Source organism: Netta rufina, assembly GCF_964035555.1.
Source record: "Netta rufina genome assembly, chromosome: 38".
Taxonomy (NCBI): domain Eukaryota; kingdom Metazoa; phylum Chordata; class Aves; order Anseriformes; family Anatidae; genus Netta; species Netta rufina.
The window spans coordinates 175,602-196,839 of NC_140162.1; the positions used below are offsets into that span (position 1 = coordinate 175,602).

At 57.1% G+C, this 21,238-nt stretch overlaps 2 protein-coding genes across 2 annotated transcripts; both read left to right on the top strand.

Moving 5' to 3' along the window:
* Positions 1-947: 947 nt before the first annotated feature.
* LOC311220711 (trypsin-3-like) lies at positions 948-9,223 on the top strand (the record flags this gene model as incomplete). Its single annotated transcript, XM_084304261.1, has 5 exons — positions 948-984; positions 3,325-3,487; positions 5,634-5,887; positions 7,378-7,514; positions 9,062-9,223. 5 exons carry the CDS (start codon positions 948-950, stop codon positions 9,221-9,223), a joined length of 753 nt encoding a protein of 250 aa, XP_084160387.1.
* Positions 9,224-9,358: 135 nt separating this feature from the next.
* Positions 9,359-20,228, top strand: LOC311220712 (trypsin-like; the record flags this gene model as incomplete). The annotated part of the gene is made up of 6 exons (XM_084304262.1): positions 9,359-9,398; positions 15,891-15,983; positions 16,073-16,235; positions 17,176-17,429; positions 18,498-18,634; positions 20,073-20,228. The coding sequence occupies 6 exons, from the start codon at positions 9,359-9,361 to the stop codon at positions 20,226-20,228; spliced, it is 843 nt and encodes a 280-aa protein (XP_084160388.1).
* Positions 20,229-21,238: the final 1,010 nt, after the last annotated feature.

A 21,238-nucleotide genomic window follows, 5' to 3' on the forward strand; every position in this document is an offset into this window, starting at 1 on the left:
AAAACTGGGAGCACTGGGAGCACTGGGGTCACTGGGCTCACTGGGGCACTGGGGGCACTGGGATCACCAGGGTACTGGGACCACTGGGGCACTGGGATCACTGGAGCACTGGGAGCACTGGGAGCACTGGAATCACTGGGATCACTGGGGCACTGGGGCACTGGGGACACTGGGAGCACTGGAGCACTGGGACCACTGGCACCACTGGGAGCACTGGGATCACTGGGACCACTGGAACACTGGGACCACCGGGGTATTGGGATCACTGGGACCACTGGGGCACTGGGATCACTGGGATCACTGGGGCACTGGGGGCAATGGGATCACTGACATCACTGGGAGCACTGGGATTACCAGGGTACTGGGATCACTGGAGCACTGGGATCACTGGCACCACTGGGAGCACTGGGATATTGGGGTCACTGGGACCACTGGGGCACTGGGATCACTGAGGCCACTGGGAGCACTGGGGTCACTGGGAACACTGGGATCACTGGGGTCACTGGAATCACTGGGATCACTGGGGTCACTGGGAACACTGGGAGCACTGGGGTATTGGGATCACTGGAGCACTGGGACCACTGGGACCACTGGGAGCACTGGGCTCACTGGGCTCACTGAGAACACTGGGATCACTGGGGTATTGGGATCACTGGGACCACTGGGATTACTGGGGTCACTGGGGTCACTGGGGCCACTGCGGTCACTGGGAGCACTGGGAACACTTGGACACTGGGAGCACTGGGAGCACTGGAAACACTAGGATTTAGGCACTGGTGTCACTGGTATCACTGGTATCACTGGTATCACTGGGGGTACTGGGAGCACTGGGAGTGGTGGGCGTGTCCCCACTGTCCCCGCCCCAACCTGCCAGGGCGGGGCCCCCCCGGGGATTTAAAGGGCCGGGCCCGGCCTCGGCAGCCTCCAGGTCCCCGTCCTCTGCCGCCATGGAGCGCCTCCTGCCCCTGCTGCTGCTGGCTGCTGGTGAGGACTGGGAGGGACTGGGAGGGACTGGGGGGCACTGGGAGGGCAGTGGGGGGCACTGGGAGGGGACTGGGAGGGAGTGGGAGGGAACTGGGGGCACTGGGAGGGAGTGGGAGGCAACTGGGGGGCACTGGGAGGGAACTGGGAGGGCACTGGTGGGGACTGGGGGGGAACTGGGGGGCACTGGGAGGGTTTGGAATGGACTGGGGGGGACATGAGAGCACTATGAGGCAGCTGGGAGAAACTGGGGGGCACTGGGAGGGACTGGGAGGTGACTGGTGGGCACTGGGAGGGACTGGGAGGGACAGAGAAGGAACTGGTGGGCACTGGGAGTGGTTGAGGATGTTGGCAGGGAATTGGTAAGGAACTGGTGGGCACTGGGAGGAAATTGGGAGGGAACTGTGGGGGACTGGGAGGGACTGGGAGGCACTGGAAGTGAACTGGAGTGGAGTAGGAAGGGAGTTGAGGACATTGGAGGGGTCTGGTGGGCACTGGGAGGGCCCTAGGGTGCACTGGGGGGACTGGGTGGTACTGGGATGGTGCTGGGGGGACTGGGAATGTGCTATAGGGAGCACTGGGGGGAACTGGGAGCTGCTGTGCTGCACTGGGAGTGAACTGGGGGGCCACTGGGGTGAACTGGGAAGGTGCTGTGTGTGCTGCAGTGCACTGGGAAGGCACCAGGGGGCACTGGGATGGTGCTGGGGTGCACTGGGGAGAACTGGAAGGGAACTGGGGGGCATCTGGAGGGGGCTGGGAGGCAACTGAGGGGAACTGGGTGGGACTGGGAGGTGCTGGGAAGTGACTGGGGGAAACTGGGAGGGCACTGGTGGGTGCTGCAGTGCACTGGGAGGGCGCTAGGGGGCACTGGGAGTGCTGGGGGGCACTGGGAGGCCCCAGGAGGCACTGGGAGGGCACTGGGGTCACTGGGAAGGCACTGGGGGGTGAGAGGGAGTGGGGGACACTGGGATTGTACTGGTGGCAGTGAGGAAGAATGAAGAGACCCCGGGAGGCACTGGGAAGTACTGGGAAAGAGGTGGAGGTGAACTGGGGACACTGGGAGCATACTGGTGTGAGTGGGAGGGAAAGAGGAAGCACTGGGAGGCACTAGAGGGCACGGAGGCATACTGGGAGGGAGCTGAGGGTGAACTGGGGACACTGGGAGGCAGTGGGAGTGTACTGGTATGGATGGGAGGGAAACTGGAGGCACTGGGAGGCAAATGGAGGGCACTGGGAGGTACTGGGGCACTGAAGGAGGACTGGGGAGCATGGGCAGCACTGGGAGCACTGGTGGGGGTGTAAGAGGTACTGGGATGGCAACCGGTTGCACTGGGAAGGAACTGGGGGTGAACTGGGGGCACTGGGAGCACACTGGTGGGGCATGGGAAGAAAAGGGGGAAGCAACTGGGAGCCACTGAGGAGACAGCAAGGGTTTACTGGGAGGGAGCCAGGGGAGACTGGGGTCACTGGAATGTACTGGGTGGGAATCAGAGGCTACTGGGAAGACCTGGCGGGCAGTGGGAGGCACTGGGAGTCACTGGGGACAATGGAGAGGAAGTGAGGCTGCATTGGGAAAGAACTGGGAGGCACTGGGAGGGAACTGGGAGGGCACTGGGAGGTGCTGGGAGGGCAATGGGAGGCACTGGGAGGGCACTGGGAGACACTGGGAGGTAGTAGGTGGGAAGTGAGAGATCACTGGGAGAACTGGGAGGGAACGGGAGCAACTGGAAGGGCAGGAAGGTGACGTGGGGAGGCCCTGAGGACCCTTAGATGGGGAGGAACTGGGAAGGAAGGAACTGGGAGGCACTGGGAGACACTGGCCAGCAATAGGTGTGAAGTGAGAGGTCACTGGGAGAACTGGGAGGGAACGGGAGCAACTGGGAGGACAGGAATGTGACGCGGGGAGGCCCTGAGGATCCTTAGATGGGGAGAAACTGGGAAGGAACTGGGAAGAACCTGGGAAAAAACTGAGAAGGAAGGCACTGGGAGGAACTGGGAGGCACTAGGTGTGAAGTGAGAGGTCACTGGGAGAACTGGGAGGGAATGGGAGCAACTGGGAAGGCAAAGAGGTGGTGCGGGAAGGCCCTGAGGACCCTTAGATGGGGAGAAACTGGGAAGGAACTGGGAAGAACCTGGGAAGAAACTGAGAAGGAAGGAACTGGGAGGCACTGGGATGGCGTGGTGTGGGAGGTGGTGTGGGAAGGCCCTGAGGACCCTTAGATGGAGAGGAACTGGAAAGGAACTGGGAAGAACCTGGGAAGAAACTGGGAATGAAGGCACTAGGAGGAACTGGGAGGAACTGGGAGGCACTGGGAGGGCTGAACCCCGCTTCCCGTCCCACAGCGGCCACGGGGGACGAGAACCGGATCGTGGGGGGCCACAGCTGCCAGAAGAAGCGCCACCCCTACCAGGCGGTCCTGCTGGGCCCCCAGAACAACATCCACTGCGGCGGGGTCCTCATCGACAAGTTCTGGGTGCTGACGGCCGCCCACTGCGACACCAAGAGGTGGGGTGGCCCCAGCTGGGGTGGGGATTGGTGGGCGGAGGGCCCTTCCCCTTCGTCGGGCCAATGGGGAGGCCACAACCATCCAGTTGGGCTCCCAACATGACCATCCTATTGGGTTGACCAACAACCATCCAGTTGGGCTCCTAACATGACCATCCCATTGGGTTGGCCATCAAAACCATCCAGTTGGGCTCCCAACATGACCATCCCATTGGGTTGACCATCAAAACCATCCAGTTGGGCTCCCAACTTGGCCATCTCGTTGGGTTGACCACCACAACCATCCAGTTGGGCTTCCAAGATGACCATCTCATTGGGTTGACCATCAAAACCATCCAGTTGGGCTCCCAACATGACCATCCCGTTGGGTTGACCACCACAACCTCCCAGTTGGGATCCCAATATATCCATCCCATTGGGTTGACCATAAAAACCATCCAGTTGGGCTCCCAACATGACCATCCCGTTGGGTTGACCACCACAACTGTCCAGTTGGGCTCCCAGCATGACCATCTCGTTGGGTTTGGCCACCACAACCATCCAGTTGGGCTCCCAGAATTAAGTTCTAACTGTATAGGCCACCACAACCAGTTGGGCTCCCAGCATGACCATCCCATTGGGTTGGCCACCACAACCATCCAGTTGGGCTCCCAACATGACCATCCCGTTGGGTTGACCAACAACCATCCAGTTGGGCTCCCAACATGACCATCCCGTTGGTTTGGCCATCAAAACCATCCAGTTGGGCTCCCAACATGACCATCCAGTTGGGTTTGGCCACCACAACTGTCCAGTTGGGCTCCCAGAATTAAGTTCTAACTGTATAGGCCACCACAACCAGTTGGGCTCCCAGTATGACCATCTCATTGGGTTGGCCACCACAACCATCCAGTTGGGCTCCCAACATGACCATCCTCTTGAGTTGGCCACCACAACCAGTTGGGCTCCCAGTATGTCCATCCCGTTGGGTTGGCCACCACAACCATCCAGTTGGGCTTCCAACATGACCATCCTGTTGGGTTGGCCACCACAACCATCTTGTTGGGCTCCCAACATGACCATCACGTTGGGTTTGGCCACCACAACCATCCAGTTGGGCTCCCAGCATGACCATCCCGTTGGGTTGACCATCAAAACCATCCAGTTGGGCTCCCAACATGACCATCCCGTTGGGTTGACCACCACAACCATCCAGTTGGGCTCCCAGTATGACCATCTCATTGGGTTGGCCACCACAACCATCCAATTGGGCTCCCAGCATGACCATCCCGTTGGGTTGACCATCAAAACCATCCAACTGGGCTCCCAACATGACCATCCAGTTGGGTTTGGCCACCACAGCCATCCAGTTGGGCTCCCAACATGACCATCCTGTTGGGTTGGCCACCACAACCATCTTGTTGGGCTCCCAATATGACCATCCCGTTGGGTTGACCACCACAACCATCCAGTTGGGCTCCCAGCATGACCATCCCGTTGGGTTGACCATCAAAACCATCCAGTTGGGCTCCCAGCATGACCACCCTGTTGGGTTGGCCATCAAAACCATCCAGTTGGCCTCCCAACATGACCATCCCATTGGGTTGGCCACCACAACCATCCAGTTGGGCTTCCAACATGACCATCCCATTGGTTTGGCCATCAGAACCATCCAGTTGGGCTTCCAACATGATCATCCTCTTGAGTTGGCCACCACAACCGTCCAGTTGGGCTCCCAGAATTAAGTTCTAACTGTATAGGCCACCACAACCAGTTGGGCTCCCAGTATGACCATCTCATTGGGTTGGCCACCACAACCATCCAGTTGGGCTCCCAACATCACCATCCTGTTGGGTTGGCCATCAAAAGCATCCAGTTGGGCTCCCAGAATTACAATCTAACTATGTTGGCCACCACAACCATCCAGTTGGCCTCCCAACATGACCATCCCCTTGGGTTGACCAACAACCATCCAGTTGGGCTCCCAACATCACCATCCCCAAGAATCCCAGAAGAAGCCTTTTCCCCTTCTTCCACGGAGGCCAGGAAGCTTCGTCACCGCCCCGCTCCTTCCAACCTCCGTGGCCTGGACCTCCCCTTGCTGTGTCCTCCGCCCCGGCCACCTCCCGGCCTCACCACGATCCCTTTTCTCCACCTCCACGCCCAGGTCCATCCCCATCCGCATGGGCGACCACAGCCTGAAGACCAAGGAGGGGACGGAGCAGTGCATCAACTCGGCCCAGGCCTTCGTCCACCCCGGCTACAACCCCACCACCCATGACAACGACATCATGCTGCTGAAGCTCCAGAAACCCGTGCGCTTCACCGACCACGTCCAGCCCGTGGCCCTCCCCAGGAGATGTCCACCGCCCAACACCGAGTGCATCGTGTCGGGCTGGGGCAGCACCAGCAGCCCTGAAGGTCGGTGGAAACATCTCCTCGCGACGTGTGGTGGGCTCCCGAGGGACCTGGGCGGACAGCTGGGTGTCTTGGGACGTCTCAGTGTCTTGGGGGCATCTGGGCAGGTTGTTCTGGGGACAGTTTGGGGACTTCTTGGTGTCTTGGGGACAGCTTGGTGTCTTGGGAACATCTGGGTGTCTTGGGGAAATCTCAATGTCTTGGGAACATCTTGGCTTCTTGGAGACGTCTCAATGTCTTGAGGACAGCTCGGTGTCTTGGGGACATCTGGGCATCTTTGAGGACATTTCAGTGTTTTGGGGACAGCTTGGGAACATCTTTGTGTCTTGAGGACAGCTTGGTGTCTTGGGGACATCTTGGCTTCTTGGGGACATCTCAATGGCTTGGGGGCATCTTGGCTTCTTGGAGATGTCTCAATGTCTTGATGACATCTTGGTGTCTTGGGGACATCTGGGCATCTTTGGGGACATCTGGGTGTCTTGGAGACTTCTCAATGTTTAGGGAACAGCTTGGGGACATCTGGGTGTCTTGGGGACATCTGGGCATCTTTGAGGACATCTGGACCTCTTGGAGACATCTCAGTGTTTAGGGGACAGCTTGGGGACATCTTGGTAACATCTGGGTGTTTTGAGGCCATCCTGGTGCCTTGGGAGCATCTGGGTGTCTTGGGGACATCTTGGCTTCTTGGGGACATCTCGGCTTCTTGGGGACATCTCAATGTTTTGGGGACAGCTTGTGGGACAGCTTGGTGTCTTGGGGACATCTGGGCATCTTGGAGATGTCTCAGTGTTTTGGGGACAGCTTGGTGTCTTGGGAATACCTGGGCATCTTGGGGACATCTTGGGGACATCTCAATGTCTTGAGGACAGCTTGGGGTCATCTTGGTCTCTTGGGGACAGCTTTGGGACATCTTGGTCTCTTGAGGACAGCTTGGGGACATCTTGGACTCTTGGGAACATTTGGGCATCTTAGGGATGTTTTGGTGTCTTGTGGGCATCTCAATGTTTTGGAGATGTCTTTGCATTTTGGGGACATCTTAGGGACATCTTCATGTCTTCAGGACAGCTTGGGGACATCTCAATGTCTTGAGAACAGCTTGGGGACATTTTGGCCTCTTGGGGACAGCCTGGGGACATCTTGGACTCTTGGGAACATCTTGGGGATATCTTGGAGTTTTGTTGACATCTCAATATCTTGGAGATGTCTTTGCATCTTGGGGACATCTTGGGGACATCTTGGGGAAATCTCAGCACCTTGGGGACACCTCCCTCTGGGCGGGGCTTCCTGGGTCTCCATTCTCCACCCCACGACCACAGGAGACACCAAATCATCTCCACCGTGGCCACCCAACCCTCACCTTGGGGCGCGTCTCCCACGATGGGGCCACGTCACCTTAGCAGGGAGCAGGTCCCGTTGCATCAGAGCCCCCTGGGGACCCTTCCCATGGGGTTTAGGGTGACCCGGGACCCCTCACCGTGTCCCACCGTCCCCAGGCTACTTCCCCGACGTCCTCCAGTGCGGCGTGGTCTACACCATCTCCAACGAGGAGTGCAGCAAGCTCTACCCCAAAGGCATCACCCGGAACATGCTCTGCGCCGGGCTCAGCTCGGGGGGCACCGACTCCTGCCAGGTGGGTCTGGCGGCAGTGGGGTGGCCGTGGGGGTGCTGCACCCATGGGTGGGTGGCTTCACCCGCCCTGTCCCCGAGGAGAGACCGACGGAGAGGAGCTGGGGTTGGGGGGCATCTCGCACCCTGCTGAGGACCAGTGGAGGTCCCCATTTCTGGTGGAAGATCAGCCCTGGGGGGGTCTCGGCTGCTTCGGGGCCCCCCGCTAAGCACCCTGGGGACCCCCGGCTGCTATAGGGACCACCTGGGTGCTGTAGGCACCCTGGGTGCTATAGGGCCCACCAAGCATCACACAGCACCTTGGGTGCTAGAGAGAACCCCTGGGTGCTATTAGGACCCCTGGGTGTTGTAAAGACCCCAGAAATGTTATAGGGACCCCCCCAACAAGCACCATATGGATTCCTGGCTGCTCTAGGGACCCCCAGGCACTCTATAGGCTCCTGGGAGTTATAGGGACCCCTACACACCATGGGGACATCCTAGGAGCTGTAGGGACCTCCAGGGTGCTGTAGGGACCTCCAGGGTGTTACGGAGCCCCTATGGATGCTATAGGGACCCCACAGGTAATGCACAGCCTCCTGGGTGTTATATGGACCCTCGGGTGCTATGGGAATCCCCCTGGTGCTATAAGACCCCCACAGGGTGTTAAAGGGACCCCAAGGGTTCTATAGGGACCCCCAAACTCCGTATAGCCACCCCTGGGTGCTATAGGGACCTCTTGCATGCTATGGGGACCCCTTAGGTACTATAGGGACCCCTTAGGTGCTATAGGGACCACAAGGCAACATTCAGCCTTCTATGAGGACCCCTCGGCTCTATAGGGACCTACTGCATGCTATAGGGACTCCCAGGTGCTGTACAGCCCCCCTGGGTGCTACCCCATAGGGACCCCACCACCCAACCCCACAGGCCATGATGGTCTCCACCCATCAGCAGGCACCACCAGGAGGACCATGGGGTCCCCGTGAGGCAGGACTGGGGACACAGGAGGGTGGGGGGAGTAAGTGTGGGTGGGTTGGCCACCACAACCATCCATTTGGGCTCCCAACGTGGCTATCCCATTGGATTGGCCACCACAACCATCCAGTTTGGCTCCCAAAATGACCATCCTATTGGGTTGACCATCAAAACCATCCAGTTGGGCTTCCAACATGACCATCTTATTGGGTTTGGCCACCACAACCGTCCAGTTGGGCTCCCAACATGACCACCCTGTTGGGTTGGCCACCACAACCATCCAGTTGGGCTCCCAAAATGACCATTCCATTGGGTTGACCACTACAACCATCCAGTTGGGCTTCCAACATGACCACCCTATTGGGTTGGCCATCAGAACCATCCAGTTGGGCTCCCAGTATGACCACCCTGTTGGGTTGGCCACCATAACCATCCAGTTTGGCTCCCAACATGACCACCCTGTTGGGTTGGCCACCACAACCATCCAGTTGGGCTCCCAACATGACCATCCCCTTGGGTTGGCCACCACTACCACCACATGTAGGCTCCGGTGAGATGGTGGGGACCATCTCACCGGGTTCCTCCGTCCTCCAGGGCGACTCGGGGGGGCCACTGGTGTGCAAGGACGAGCTGCAGGGCATCGTCTCGTGGGGCATGCAAGTGTGCGGGCGGCGGGGCAAGCCCGGCGTCTACACCCGCGTCTGCGAGTTCACCGCCTGGATCCACGACACCATGAGGAGGAAGAGACACGTTTGAGAACCCACCCCACGCTTCTGGGTCTGCTCCCCGCTTCTCTCATCCTGGGGAGGAGCTCCTGGAATAAAGTCCTCTAGAACGTGGCCGCCCCGTGCCGTCCTGTGGATGTGGGGAGGGGGAGAAGCGTGGGGGAATATGGCCGCCGTGAGCATGGTGGCCTGTGGGGTCTCAGGAGGTAGGTGGGCAACTCTTGGCCATGGGTGTTGGGGGGTGGGAAACACAGAACCACGTCTTTCTGGTGCTGGTGGCCACAGTGGCAACCTGGAACCATGACCTGCTGGTGCTGGTGGCCATGGTGGGCAACCGAAACCATACATCTGGTGCTGGTGGCCGCGGTGGCAACCTGAAACCAAGGATTTTTTGGTGCTGGTGGCCATGGTGGGCAACCTGGAACCATGAATTTTTGGTGCTGGTGGCCATGGTGGCAACCTGGAACCATGAATTTTTTGGTGCCGTTGGCCACAGTGGCAACCTGGAACCATGAATTTTTGGTGCTGGTGGCCATGGTGGCAACCTGGAACCATGAATTTTTTGGTGCCGTTGGCCACAGTGGCAACCTGGAATCATGAATTTTTGGTGCTGGTGGCCATGGTGGCAACCTGGAACCATACATCTGGTGCTCATGGCCACAGTGACAACCTGGAACCATGACCTGCTCGTGCTGGTGGCCATGGTGGCAACCTGGAACCATACATCTGGTGCTGGTGGCCACGGTGGGCAACTGGGAACCATACATTTGGTGCTGGTGGCCATGGTGGCAACCTGGAACCACGTCTTTCTGGTGCTGGTGGCCACAGTGGCAACCTGGAACCATACATCTGGTGCTGGTGGCCACGGTGGCAACCTGGAACCATACATTTGGTGCTGGTGGCCACGGTGGCAACCTGGAACCATGAATTTTTTGGTGCTGGTGGCCACGGTGGCAACCTGGAACTGTACATCTGGTGCTGGTGGCCACGGTGGGCAACTGGGAACCATACATTTGGTGCTGGTGGCCACGGTGGCAACCTGGAACTGTACATCTGGTGCTGGTGGCCACGGTGGCAACCTGCAACCACATTTCTGGTGCTGGTCAGCAACCCGTGGCCACGTGTGTCCAGGTCTGGAAGACATATTTCAAAGTGTAGAGGACACACGTGTCCAGTTCTGGAGGACACACGTGTTCACGTCTGTAGGACTTGTGTCCAGGCCTGAAGAACACGTGTGTCCAAGTCTGGACGCCACAGATGTCCACAAGTGGAGGCCACACGTGTCCACAGGAGGAGTCCACACGTGTCCACCCCTGTAGAGCACGCACACAGCTGGAGAATTCATATCTGGTGCCCCACAACTCCATGTCCCACCTGGTGACCGTGACCGTCACGCCACCACCACGCGTGTCCTCCTCTGGAGGCCACAGCCCGCGTGTCCCACGGACCCACCGCCACCGGGCCACCCAGGGTTAGCACGGGCTGCGTCAACCAGGAGCGAAGCAGGGAACCTGCTCCTCCTGGCAGCGCGTGGGCTGCCCTAATTGGCGCCAATTAAGCGCTCGCTAACGAGGAGGCCGCTAACGAGGGCCTTCCCCCCACACCGAGAGAACCAGTCTGGCCGTGCCCGCGGCGCGCGGCGCCGCCCGAGAAGCCGCACCGCCCTGTTTACACCGCTTACACCCCGCTTCAGATTTACACCCCGGGGGGGGCAAGCCCCGCCCCTCCGAACTCGTGGCCACGCCCCCCCGGGGTGGAAGCCCCGCCCCCCGTGCATGTGTAATTGGTGTGGGGTGATGGCTCCCCCTAGGGGCACGCGTGACGAAGGAGACGGGGAACCTCCAACTTTGGTCTTCTTCTGCTCTGGTCTTCAGGACCAGACAACCAACCTGATTGGCCAATCAGCACGGGTTGGTCTACAAAGCCAGCTGGCCAATCAGCATGCATTGGTCTACAAAGCCAGCTGGCCAATGAGGAAGTTCTGGTCTACAAAGCCAACGGGCCAATCAGCTTGTGCTGATCTACACAGCCAACTGGCCAATCAGGAAGTGCTGGTCTACAACGCCAGCTGGCCAATCAGCTTGTGCTGATCTACAAAGCCAACTGGCCAATCAGCGTGCATTGGTCTACAAAGCCAGCTGGCCAATCAGCACGTGTTGGTCTACAAGGCCAACAGGCCAATTGGCACGTGCTGGTCTCTCAAGATGACTGGCCAATGGGGCTTGCTGGCTGGCCAAGGCAGCTGGCCAATCAGCACATGCTGGCCTCTACGGCCACCAGCCAATGAGCACGCCCCCATCGCAAAGCCAGCTGGCCAATCAGCACGCACCCGTTTCCAAAGTCACCAGCCAATCAGCTCACATCGGCCTCCAAAGCCGCCAGCCAATGCCACGCGTTTGCCTCCAACACAGCCGTCCAATCATCTGTCGGTGATTCCCACAGCCTCCTAGCCAATCAGCATCTCGCCTCCAGAGCCAGCCAGCCAATCAGCACGCCCCGTTCCCCAGAACTACCAGCACCTGCCACGCCGTCGTTCCCACGGCTCAGCCACCCAATCACCTCCTCCCTCTCCCCACCACCGGGCGGGGAGCCAATCAGCACGCCCCATCCATCCAACCGGCAGGTTCCAAGCAGCCAATCGGCGAGCTCCGGCCGACCAATCAGCGAGCGCCGCCCCGGATTGAGCACGAGGGAGGCCGGGCGAGGCGGTGCCGAGGGATTAGGGGCGGATTAGGGAAGGCGGCCTCCACGCTCGGCCTCGGGGCGGGACGAGCCGGGCCCCGACGCCGTTATAAAACCCGCGGCGCTCACGTGGGAGGGACGGGCGCGGAGCGGCGGCGGCGGAGGAGGAGGAGGAGGAGGAAGGAGGAGGAAGGAGGAGGAGGAGGAAGGAGAAGGAGACACGTCAGGGCCGGTCGGAACGCTTCTTCCCGGCGCGGAGGGGAGGCCACGCGAGCCTCGGCAGCGGGGAGGCCTCCCCCGGCCCCCGCGGGGCACAGCGGGGACCTGCGGAGAGGTTTGGTGGGGTGGGGATGGAGGGCAGGGGGGGGAGGCTCCAAAGGGAGGCCGTGGGTCGTGCTCTCCGTCCATCCTTACTTCAGCCTCCATCCATTCCTCGCTGGTGTTCAATCTCCAGCCTCCTTCTTGCTCTCTCTCCAGCCTCCTTCTTGCTCTGTCTCCAGCCTCCATCCACTCCTCCTTCTTCTCTCCAACTCCAGCCTCCTTCTTGCTCTCTCTCCAGCCTCCTTCTTGCTCTCTCTCCAGCCTCCTTCTTGTTCTATCTCCAGCCTCCACCCATCCCTCCTTCTTCTCTCCATCTCCAGCCTCCTTCTTGCTCTCTCTCCAGCCTCCTTCTTGCTCTCTCTCCAGCCTCCATCCACTCCTCCTCCTTCTCTCCATCTCCAGCCTCCATCCACCTTTTCTTGCTCTCCCTCCAGCCTCCATCCACCCCTCCTTCTTCTCTCCATTTCCAGCCTCCATCCACTCCTTCTTGCTCTCCCTCCAGCCTCCATCCACTCCTCCTTCTTCTCTCCAACCCCAGCCTCCATCCCTGCTTGTTCACTCCATCCTCAGCCTCCATCCACTCCTTCTTGCTCTCTCTCCAGCCTCCATCCATCCCTCCTTCTCTCCATCTCCAGCCTCCATCCACCCCTCCTTCTTGCTCCAACCCCAGCCTCCATCCCCGCTTCCTCGTTCACTCCGTTCCCAGCCTCCACCCATCCTTCTTCTTTGTCCCTTCCCCAGCCTCTACATCCTTCCTTGCAGAAGGAAGCTCCATTTCCAGCCTCCATCCACCCCTCCTTCCTTCCTCCACCCCTGACCTCCGTTCACCCCTCCTTTCTTTCTCCATCCCCGGCCTCCCTCCACCCCTCCTTTCTTCCTCCCTCCACCCCTCCTTCCTTGCTCCATCCCCGACCTCCATCCGCCCCTCCTTGCTTGCTCCATCCCCAATTTCCACCCCTCCTTGCCCCATCTCCACCCGTCCTTCCTTGCGGAAGTTTTCCACCATGAGGGTGGGGAGGCACCCAGAGGAGCTGGGGATGCCCCGGCCCTGGAGGTGCTCAAGGGCCACCTCGGACGGGGTTTTGGGCAACCTGGCCTGCTGGGAGGTGGCCCAGCCCATGGCAGGGGGGTGGCATTAGAAGGGCTTTGAGGTCCCTTCCAACCCTTCTGTGATTTCTTCTCCGTGGTTGCTTTATCCCTGAGTCCCCAGCCTCCGTCCATCTCTCCTTGCCTCCACCCCTGATCATTGTCACAAGTGATGCAGAATGGTTGACTTGTCTTCCTTTCTTCATTTTCCTTCATTTTCCTTCATTTTCCTTCATTTTCCTTCATTTTCCTTCATTCTCCTTCTTTCCTTCTTTTTCCTTCATTTTCCTTCATTCTCCTTCCTTCCTTCCTTCCTTCCTTCATTTTCCTTCATTTTCCTTCTTTTTTCTTTTCCCTTCATTTTCTTTCCTTCCTTCTTTTTCCTTCATTTTCCTTCTTTTTTCCTTCATTTTCCTTCCTTCCTTCTTTTCCCTTCTTTTTTCTTCATTCTCCTTCCTTCCTTCTTTTTCCTTCATTTTCCTTCTTTTTCCTTCATTTTCCTTCCTTCCTTCTTTTTCCTTCATTTCCCTTTTCCTTCATTTTCCTTCCTTCCTTCATTTTCCTTCATTTTCCTTCATTTTCCTTCATTTTCCTTCTTTTTCCTTCCTTCCTTCTTCTTCCTTCTTTTTCCTTCGTTCTCTTTCCTTCCTTCTTTTTCCTTCATTCTCTTTCCTGCATTCATTTTCCTTCATTCTCTTTCCTTCCTTAATTTTCCTTTTTTTTCCTTCTTTTTCCTTCCTTCCTTCTTTTTACTTCATTTTCCTTCATTCTCCTTCCTTCCTTCATTTTCCTTCCTTCTTTTTCCTTCATTTTCCTTCATTCTCCTTCCTTCCTTCATTTTCCTTCATTTTCCTTCATTTTCCTTCATTTTCCTTCATTTTCCTTCATTTTCCTTCATTTTCCTTCTTTTTCCTTCTTTTTCCTTCCTTCCTTTTCCTTCCCTCCCTCCTTCCCTCCCTCCTCCTCCATGTTTGCTCCACCTCTGGTCTCCATCTCTCCATCCTCACTCATGCTTTGAGCCCCCTTCTCCCCCCATCCCTCCTTCCCCACACCGCCTCCGTCCCTCTCTCCACCCCTCCCCTCGCCATCCCTCCATCCTCGGCCTCCCTTCCCTGGCCCCACGTCCATGGGGCCCACCAGGCATCCACGGGGAGTGGTGCCCCACACCCATGGGTGGCTCCAACCCACGGCCGTGGGAACCGTGACCCACAGGCGTAGGGTGCCTTGACCCACCTCCATGGGGCCCACAACGCCTCGTTTTTTTGGGGGGGAGCAATGACCCACGGTCATGGGTGCCTCCAATCAATGGCCATGGGGGACCATGACCCACATCTATAGGGGACCAAGACCCACAACCATGGGGGACCACGACCCATGGCCATGGGGGGCACGAACCCAACCCCACAGGGGACAGTGACCCATGACCACGGAGAACCATGACCCCTAAACTTGGTTTCTCCACCCTATGGAGGTCCTTGATCCAAAACCATGAGGAATTTTGACCCACAGCCACGGGGGACCATGACCCACATCCTTGGGGAGGAATGACCCACGTCCAAGGGTGCCTTCACCCCACAGCCTTGAAGAACCGTGCCCCAAAACTACGGGAGGGGGGGCCCCAACCCGCTGCCACAGCCCGAGGGAGGCATCCGAGGGCAGTGTGGGGTGCTGGAAGGTCAACCGCCCCGAGACAAGGAGGGGGAGGCGGAGGAGTTGGTGGGGCCCATAATTACGGGCCTCATTAACAATGACTGTGTTGATTGCTGCCGTGGCACTTGGCATAATGATGTCGCCATTGCAACAGCACGATGACGGGGCGAATCGTGCAGCTCCCAGCGCCGGGCAGAGGGGATTGTGGAGACCCCCCCCACCATGGTGCCATAACCCCCAAAATGGTTTGGAGCTACCAGAAATCCCCCCAAAAAAATGTGGAGGGCTGCCATAACGACCCCAAAAATGTCTTGGAGCTACTATAAACCCCTCAAGACGTGTGCAGAGCTCCCATAAAGACCCCAAAAATGTCTTGGAGCTATGAGAACCTCCCCAAGAAATGTGTGGGGCTGCCATAATGACCCCCAAAATTGCTTGGAGCTACCAAAATGCCCCCAAGAAATGTGTAGGGCTGCTATAATGCCCCCCAAAATACTTCGGATCTCTGAGAACCTCCCCGGGAAACGTGCAGGGCTACCATAGTAAGTCCCAAAATGTCTTGGAGATACCATAAAGCCCCCAAGAAATGTGTAGGGCTGCCATAATGCACCCAAAAAATGGTTTGGAGCTACCAGAAATCCCCCAAAAAAACGTGTAGGGCTGCCATAACGACCCCAAAAATGGCTTGGAGCTACCATAAACCCCCCAAAAAAATATGCAGGGATCTCATAATGACCCCCCAAAATGTCTTGGAGCTACCAGAACCTCCCCAGGAAACGTGCAGGACTGCCATAATGCCCCCCAAAATAATTTGGAGCTACTCTAAACCCCCAAGAAATGTGTTAGGGCTGCCATAACACCCCCCAAAACGGTGCAGAGATACGTCAGTGCCACCCCCAAAAAATGCATAGCCCCATAAAACCACCACTGTGGTCCCAACGTTTCTGCCCCCCCCGCAGTGGCCACATCGATGGAGGTGCAAGCCATGGTGGCCCCCCGGCCATGGGACCGAGTGAAGCTGTTGGGAGCCTTGGTCTTGGTGGCATCCATGGGTGAGTGCGAGGGTGAAGGGTCTGGCTAACGTTGCACACGCGTGTGGAGGTGCTGACACGTGTTTTCTCGCCCCCGTCATGCCTTGCAGTGTCCTCGGTGGCAGGTGACACGCGTGTGGTGGGCGGCATGGACTGCGAGCCCCACTCGCAGCCCTGGCAGGTGGCCATCCTCGACATGTACAAGCTCTACTGCGGCGGCGTCCTGGTGGCCAGGCAATGGGTGGTGACGGCGGCCCACTGCACCACGCCGGGGTAAGGGTGTTGTAACATGTGTCATGTGTGTCACGCGTGTCCTGTGTCTCCTGGGTCGTGAGCGTGCCATGGTCACCATGGTCTATGCGTGTGCTGTGTCATGGTCTTGTAGTCCCATGTATTGGCATGGCCGTGATGTGGTCTACATGGGTCCTGGACATGCCATGACCAATGCATGCCATGGTTGCACCATGTTCGTGGGCTACGTCATGTCCCACGCATGTTCTTGCCATGCCATGACCAACGCACGCCATGGTTGCACCATGGTTTCCATTTTCATGAGCCATGTCATGTCCCACGCATGTCTTGGCCATGCCATGACCAACGCGTGTCATGGTTGCACCATGATCTCCATGTTCATGGACCACATCATGTCCCACAAGTGTTTTGGCCATGCCATGACCAACACATGTCATGGTTGCATCATGGTCTTGATGTTCATGGACCACATCATGTCCCACACATGTTCTTGCCATGACATGACCAACGCACGCCATGGTTGCACCATGGTTTCCATTTTCATGAGCCATGTCATGTCCCACGCATGTTCTTGCCATGCCATGACCAACACATGTCATGGTTGCATCATGATCTTGATGTTCATGGGCTACATCATGTCCCACACGTGTTCTTGCCATGACATGACCAACGCGTGTCATGGTTGCACCATGATCTCCATGTTCATGGACCACATCATGTCCTACATGTCTTGGCCATGCCATGGCCAACACGTGCCATGACTGCACCAAGATCTCCATGTTCATGGTCCACGCCATGTTCCATGCATGCCATGACCAGCGCATGCCCTCGCCATGCTGCAGTCTTTACCCCACAAGATCTATGGCCACACCGTGGTCTCCAAGCCCCACGCAAGTGGCCGCGTTCCCCGTGTCCTGGCCACCTCGCCACCCGTCCCACGCGTGTCCCTTGGGTGCTGCAGGATCACCACCATCCGCCTGGGCAAGCACAACCTCTTCACGCGGGAATGGGGCGAGGAGCGGAAGATGGTGCAGAAGCTGGTGCCTCACCCCAACTACAACCCCAGCACGAAGGACAACGACATCATGCTGATCAAGCTCCTGACGCCCGTCACCCTCACCGAGAGGATCCAGCCCGTCCCCGTGGCCTCCTGCCCCCCAGTGCCTGGCACCAGCTGCACCACGTCGGGCTGGGGGGCCACCACCTCCCCAGAAGGTACCCAGTGCCGACAGCCCCTCCTGGATGCCTGGGTCCCCTCCTGGGGCATCTGGGTTCTCTCCTTGGCACTTTGGTCCTCTCCTGAACATCCAAGTGTCCTCTTGGACACCTGGGTCCTCTCCTGGACACCCAGGTCCTCTCCTGGATATCTGGGTGCTCCCCTGGACACCTGGGTCCTCTTCTGGACACCCGGGTCCTCTCCTAAAAAAATAGGAACAAAACAGGGCAGCAGAGGAGGAAGAGGAAGGAAATAACACAAAATCAAGTTAAATTAAAAAAAAATACAATGAAAAGAAACCAGAAGCCTAAAAGCACCTAAAACCCTGTAAATTGAGTAGTGGGTGAAATGAGAAGCAAACAGGATCAAATATGACCAAGTGACAAAAGGAAATAAGGCAAAAAAAAAGGAGAAAAGTTAAAATAAAGGCAAATAAATTAAATGAAGGGGAAATTAAATTAAATGAAGGGGAAATTAAATTAAATGAAGGAAAATGAGTTAAGTAGAACAGAAGGGAAAGAGTAAAACTAAAACATTTTTTTTTTAATTAAAAAAGGGAAAGAAAAAAAAAAGTAGGTGGAATAAGGTGGAGTGAAACAAAAGAGAAACACCCCAAAATTAAGTTGGAGGAAACAAAGGGAAAACGTAAAACTAAGTCAGTTTAAGAGAAGACACCAAATTGGTGGAAAAAAGGGATGGATTGGGCAAGTCCTGGTTCCCCAACCTTTGAATGTCTGGTTTCAAATCAGACCTTTTTGGGGTAGAAATCCCTTATTTTTGGCGTTCCCCTCTGGAAATGCCCACCCAAGGGAGGTTTCACCCACGATGGGATGTGTCTCCATGGGTGACTTTCCAGCCGGGAGAGTGGAAACAGCCCCAAAAAGCACACTTTCCACCCCAAAACAGTCTGGAGGAGCCACCTCCGCGTGAGACCCCGGGGGAGACGCAACGCCCTCTTCCCCAGGACGGGGGAGTCGGCGCCGGGAGTTCGGGGGGGCAAATTTCTGCCGGTTCCCGGGTCGATTGCTCTGGTTTCTTTCTCCCCTCCCCTCCGTTTCCCATCTCAGTCTCTTACCCGGACGTCTTGCAGTGCGTCACCGTCACCATCTTCTCCACGGCTGAGTGCAAGCGGTTATACCCCGGCTCCATCACCGAGAACATGATATGCGCCGGGAGCCTCCAAGGCGGTAGGGATTCCTGCCAGGTACGGCCACGATGTCCTCCTTCCACCGCTGCCACCAGGGGTTGTCCACAAGGCAGACCAAGGGGACGCGTCCCCCGGTCACCACCGTGGGGTTGGTGGTCTTCACGGTGGCTCATGAACCCAACAAGGGTTGGCCAACATGAGTTAGGCAAGGCAGCGATGTTCTCAACCCAACAAGGGTTGGCCAACATGAGTTAGGCAAGGCAGCGACGTTCTCAACCCAACAAGGGTTGGCCAACATGAGTTAGGCAAGGCAGCGACGTTCTCAACCCAACAAGGGTTGGCCAACATGAGTTAGGCAAGGCAGCGATGTTCTCAACCCAACAAGGGTTGGCCAACATGAGTTAGGCAAGGCAGCGACGTTCTCAACCCAACAAGGGTTGGCCAACATGAGTTAGGCAAGGCAGCGATGTTCTCAACCCAACAAGGGTTGGCCAAAACGTTTCGGAAGGGTTGGCCAAAAAGTGTTCAACCAGTTGGGTGCCGGACCAACCAACGGCAGTTGGACAAGCCAGGGAGTTCTTCAGGCCATGGAGGTCTTCAGCCCAACAAGGATTGGTCAAAACGAGTGTAATTGGGAAAATCAAGGGTAATTGGTCAAAAAATGTGTAATTGGCCAAAACGAGTGTAATTGGGCAAATCGAGTGTAATTGGCCAAAAAAAAGTGTAATTGGCCAAAACGAGTGTAATTGGGCAAATCAAGTGTAATTGGGCAAATCAAGAGTAATTGGCCAAGTCAAGAGTAATTGGCCAAAACGAGAGTAATTGGGCAAATCAAGAGTAATTGGGCAAATCAAGAGTAATTGGCCAAAGCAAGTGGAGTTGGCCAAAGCAGGTGTAATTGGGCAAATCAAGAGTAATTGGCCAAGTCAAGAGTAATTGGCCAAAACGAGAGTAATTGGGCAAATCAAGAGTAATTGGGCAAATCAAGAGTAATTGGCCAAAGCAAGTGGAGTTGGCCAAAGCAGGTGTAATTAGCCAAAGTGAATGTTATTAGCCAAAGCGAGTGTAATTAGCCAAAGTATAATTGGCCAACTCAGCGATGGTTGGCCAACCCAAAGAGATTTGGACAAGCAGCCGTGGTGGTTGGCTGACCAGTGATGGTTAAAGCGTTACGTCCCGGTGCAACGGTGGTGGAACTACTGGATAATTAGACAGCCTGACGTCATAGGTTGGTTGAACCAATGGTTTATCAGCCCGATAAAGGTTGGTCAAATCATTCGGAGGTCCGATTGGCCAAACCGGTGATGTCTGGCCACTTGGCCAAACCGGTGATGTCTGGCCAAGCCAACAGTGGTTGGCCAAGCCAACAAGGGTTGGCCAACCATGAGAGGAGACCCAAGAGGATGAGGCCTGAGAGTGGCGGGCCGAGCAACGAGGAGTTGGCCAAGCCAAAAAGCGTTGGGCGACGGCTGGCTCACGGCACCTCTTTCCGTAGGGTGACTCCGGGGGACCTCTGGTTTGCAACGGGACCCTCCAAGGCATCGTGTCGTGGGGCATGGAGAAATGCGGGCAGCCCAAGAGACCTGGTGTCTACACCAAGGTCTGCAGATACGCCCAGTGGATCCAGAAAACCATGAAGGACAACCAGTGACGCTCCAGCAACCTCCGAGCTCCCGAGGGAGGTCGGAGGGCCACGTCCAGGCTGCCGCCGCTCGCCGGGGCGGGTCGCTGGGCCAACGGAGGCTGTGGCAAGGTTGTGGGTGCAGCCAGGGCGCCGCCTGGTGAAGCCAGCGAGAGGGTGGATGGGAAGGGACAAGAAATTAAAGCGTTGCGATGTTTGGTGGGAAATTTCGTCCTTTCAACCTGCCCCCTCAAGAGAAATCCCAGACCCGGCCTCTCCTCCCAGCGTCCTCCGCGGGCCCGGTTTCCATTTACGGCTTCATTTTGAGGTCAGAGCCCTCCCGCCATCCCCCAAATTTGCGATTTTAGGTTGATTTGATTTGAAGACGAGCCCCGTTTCCCACACTCGTGCTCTCCCATCATCTCACGAGGACGAAGACGTGGCCGGGCCTTGCAATGGCCCCGTGGACGTGGGACGCTGGTGGATGAGTCCTCCAACCCAAACGGCGTTGGCCAACCCAACAAGGGTAACTAACCAATGAAGGTTGCCCAATTTGATGACATCTGGCCATCCAACCATCTCCTATCCAATAGGAGATCCCCGGTGGGAATGAACAACACAAGGAGCATCAGCAGGGGACACCCAAGCCCATGAGGGGCACCCAAGGGCCCCAGTGATGGTTGGCCAACCCAACAAGGGTCTATCAGCAGCCAAGCTGGTTGACAAACCTAAGGCAGTTGGCCAATCCGATTGGTCAGGAGGATCACCCAACCTGGCCTAGTGAGGGTTGGCCAATCCAACAAGGGTTTCCCAACTCAACGATGATGATTGGTCAACCCAACGTCTACCGGGTTCTTCTGGGGCTGGTGGCCACGGGTTTGTTTTGGCTGTGATGTTCCCCCCCCCCCAAGTTCCTCCATCCCACCCCACTTCTGCATGCCCTCGAGATTTTTTAATTGGCCTTTTTCTCCCCAAAAAAAGTGTCCCAAGATGATGCACGCAGGTTCCCGGGGGCTTTGTGGCCCCAAGGAACATGTTGG